At 68.0% G+C, this 3,616-nt stretch overlaps 1 protein-coding gene across 1 annotated transcript; it reads left to right on the forward strand.

Moving 5' to 3' along the window:
- Positions 1 to 424: 424 nt before the first annotated feature.
- Positions 425 to 2,539, forward strand: POU4F3 (POU class 4 homeobox 3). The gene is made up of 2 exons (XM_015294056.3): positions 425 to 1,050; positions 1,332 to 2,539. The coding sequence occupies exons 1-2, from the start codon at positions 931 to 933 to the stop codon at positions 2,190 to 2,192; spliced, it is 981 nt and encodes a 326-aa protein (XP_015149542.2). The 5' UTR covers positions 425 to 930; the 3' UTR covers positions 2,193 to 2,539.
- Positions 2,540 to 3,616: the final 1,077 nt, after the last annotated feature.

Genomic DNA, 3,616 nt, shown 5'->3' on the forward strand with positions numbered 1-3,616 from the left:
CACAGCTCCCCAATACCCGCGCGACGCTGAAATCAATTGGATTCCCCCCCAGCGGCAACGCGGCCCGCACGCACCGCGCGCCCACGGCCCGACCCCGCATCCCCGCTCTCCGCGGGAGCCACGCGGGGCTCTGCGGACCGGGGGGGGGGGGGTGGGGAGAGGGCGGCGGGTTCGATGGTGCCCGGGAGGAGCCGAGCGCTTCTCGGGCTCGCGGTGCAACTTTTGTTTGATTACGCCAACGCCGTGGGGCTCGCGTCGGCCGCACGGGAACAGGAGAGATGTTTCGCCTTTGAAGTACCGCGGCTTGTGTGGTTTGTCTGCAGAGCGAGCGAGACGCAGCGGGGACGGGGCGGGGGGGCAGAGTCCTGTGCGCTCCGCAGAAGTGACTGCGACGTGCGGGCGGCCGCCTCCCTCCCGGACACACCCAGCCGGGAGGGCGCTGAGCCGAGCCGAGCCGAGCCGAGCCGCGGGGTCCGCACGGACGGCTGCTGCCTCGCGTTACGCGATACTCCCGGCCCTCTCCTTTCCCCGGCCGCGGGAAGGTCCCGCAGGGTCCGAGCGCTGCCCTCCGACCGCAGTCCCCGGGCCGGCCCGGCTCGGCGCTCCCCCGACGGCAGTTATCGACGGGGAGAGCTCGGGGCCGGCGGAGCGGCCGCCTCCGCTCCCGGCCGGGGCCGATCCCCATCTGTTGCCCACTGAGCCGCCCCGACGGCGCGTCCCGAGCCGGTGAGGGGCCCCGCGCCCTCCGCTCCTGCCCGCAACACGCGTGCGCGGGGCCCGCTCCGGGCGGCGGTGTAAGATGAGTGAGGGAGCGGGGGGGGGCGCGGCGGGGGGACGCTCCGTCAGTGCCAATCGCTCACTTTGACGGCGGAGAGCCAGAGACAACCCTGAATCGATGTCCGGGGCTGCCTACCTGCGAGGTGCGCGAAGATGATGGCCATGAACGCCAAGCAGCCCTTCCCCATGCACGCCGCCCTGCAGGAGCCCAAATACTCCGGGCTGCACGCCGGCGCGGAGGCGATGCGCAGGGTTTGCCTCCCGGCCCCGCAGGTATGTAGCTGGAGCGTAATTACCGCTTTAAGGCACGGTTTTTGACAGGCGCACGCTTAATGTTTTTTTCATGTCAGCAGAACAATCGCGCGTCTCCGCGCTCCCCCATCCCGCTCCCCTCTCCCGTCTCTGATCCACATGTCTCTTCGAGCAAAGCCGCTGCCTTCATATTAATTTTTATGACCTGAGCTTTGAGGAGGAATCTCTGTGCTCGGCGAGGTTTTTAATCCGGAGATGACAGTATTCCCCACTGACTGCACTATGCGCATTCTTGCTCGCAGCTCCAGGGCAATATATTTGGAAGCTTTGATGAGAGCCTGCTGGCCCGCGCCGAGGCTCTGGCGGCCGTCGACATCGTCTCCCACGCCAAGAGCCACCCCTTCAAGCCGGACGCGACCTACCACGCCATGAGCGGCGTTCCCTGCGGCCCGGCCGCCCCCGCCGCGCTGCCGCACCCCGCGCTGCCCGCGCCGCCGCCGCACCCCGCGTTGGACGCCGAGCTGCTGGAGCACCTCTCCCCCGCGCTGGCCCTGCCCGACCCCCCGGCCGTGCCCGCGCCGCTGCCGCCGCACCCGCTGGGCGCCGTGGGCCACCTGCCCGTGGCCGTGGGTCCGCCGGGGGGCCCCGCGCCGCCGCTGCCCGCCGCGCCCTGCCTGCCCGACGTGGAGTCCGACCCGCGCGAGCTGGAGGCGTTCGCCGAGCGCTTCAAGCAGCGCCGCATCAAGCTGGGGGTGACCCAGGCCGACGTGGGGGCGGCCCTGGCCAACCTGAAGATCCCGGGCGTGGGCTCGCTCAGCCAGAGCACCATCTGCCGCTTCGAGTCGCTGACGCTGTCGCACAACAACATGACGGCGCTGCGGCCCGTGCTGCAGGCCTGGCTGGAGGAGGCCGAGGCCGCGCACCGCGACCGCGCCGCCAAACCAGAGCTCTTCGCGGGCGCGGAGCGCAAACGCAAACGCACGTCCATCGCCGCGCCCGAGAAGCGCTCCCTCGAGGCGTACTTCGCGCTGCAGCCGCGGCCGTCGTCCGAGAAGATCGCAGCCATCGCCGAGAAGCTCGACCTCAAGAAGAACGTGGTGCGCGTCTGGTTCTGCAACCAGCGCCAGAAGCAGAAGCGCATGAAGTACTCCGCGGTGCACTGACGGCGGCCCGGCCGGGCGGCACCCCCCACACCGACGGCGCGGCTGCGCCCGGGGCTCGGCGGGACGGGGTGGGGCGGAGCGGGACGAACCCCCGGCGCTGTTCCGCCGAAGCCCCGGGACGGGACGGGGCGGGCCGCGCTCAGCCCTCAGCCCTCACCCGCCGGTCCCCGTGCCCGGCGTTTCCCGGACTGTGTCCCGCGAGGAGAGCCGTCCGCGGGCCGTCCCGGGCGCAGCGCCGGGAGCTCCGGGCCGTGTGCGCTCCCCGCCCGTCCCATCCCGTCGCGCTCCGAACGGAGCGCCGCTCCCCACCTCGACTCTGGAATAAAGGCTTTATTTTTCAACCCGAAGGGAACGTGTCGTTTCTGGCTCCCCCTCTCGTTTCCGAGCCGGCGGCGCTGAGAGGATCGAGGAAAATGCGAGCGCCGAATCAACGAAAATCGTCCTCCGGTGCGTTTCCCCCGGGCACCGGGACGAAGCTTCGCCCCGTCGGGCCCCGCAGTGCCCTCAGCGCCGAACCCGGGGCGGGCGGGCGACGACCGCGGCCCCTCCGGTTGGAGTGGAACAAAAACGCCTCCCAAACAAACCCACCGCGGGCTCATTTGTAATGCTGTTTAAAAGGGGAAAAGGCTTTTATTTATGATTCCCAGAAGCACCTTAACGATTAAAAATTAATGGTCGAAGCGCGAGGCTCTTCTGAATATTTCGCGTTGGCATTTCAATGAGTGACGAACACCGAACCTCGGAGCCGGCTCTGCCCGCCGCCTCCGGTAGGAGCGGATCCGACAATTCCGCCTTTCCCTGCAGCTCTCGGGAAGCTGCGCGCTCCTCTCGCCGCGTTTTTCCAATCAGCCCCAATGATTTTCCCCCAATCAAATGTCCTTTAATAATACATGCCCTTATGCCATTACATTATATTGCGGGTTCTGAAAATTTAAAATAAGGGTGATGCAATATTAATTGCCTCCCGCTGTATAAAAAGGGCAGGAGGCGATACAGACGGCAGCTTCCCCTCTGCCCGCTCGCGGCTCGGCGGATCCTCGTTGCGGCAGAGCAGGCGGTGCCGCCGGGGCTGGGAGCTCCAACGGGCGCTCCGCCATGAAAGCAGGTAGGGGCATTTCTCTCTCCTTCCCCGTTCCTGCCCGGCGATCACAGCCCGGCCCGGCCGTGGCCAGCCCTGCCCGGGAAGCGGCCGCCGGGCCGAGGGGGGTCGGGAGGTGCCGGGGCTGAGCCCGCTGCTCTGCCCGGGAGGCTGCCGGGTGCTGCTGGGGTCGGTCCCACAGCCGGAGCGGAGCCGACGCCGCCTTTCTGTTAAAGCGAAAATACTGTTTGTGAGACGCGGAATTCGAAGGAATTTTCAAACAGAAGGATTGGAGTCCCGAGGAGCCCTTAACCCACGGAAAAGGAGTACCCGGACTGAACGCGGT

Source organism: Gallus gallus, chromosome 13 (assembly GCF_016699485.2).
Source record: "Gallus gallus isolate bGalGal1 chromosome 13, bGalGal1.mat.broiler.GRCg7b, whole genome shotgun sequence".
Taxonomy (NCBI): Eukaryota; Metazoa; Chordata; class Aves; order Galliformes; family Phasianidae; genus Gallus; species Gallus gallus.

Bases quoted from the DNA above. Each gene is read 5' to 3' on its own strand.
- POU4F3 (XM_015294056.3), top strand. From the start codon at position 931: ATGATGGCCATGAACGCCAAGCAGCCCTTCCCCATGCACGCCGCCCTG. The intron at 1,051-1,331 runs GTATGTAGCTGG...TCTTGCTCGCAG, and splicing joins TTTGCCTCCCGGCCCCGCAG to CTCCAGGGCAATATATTTGG.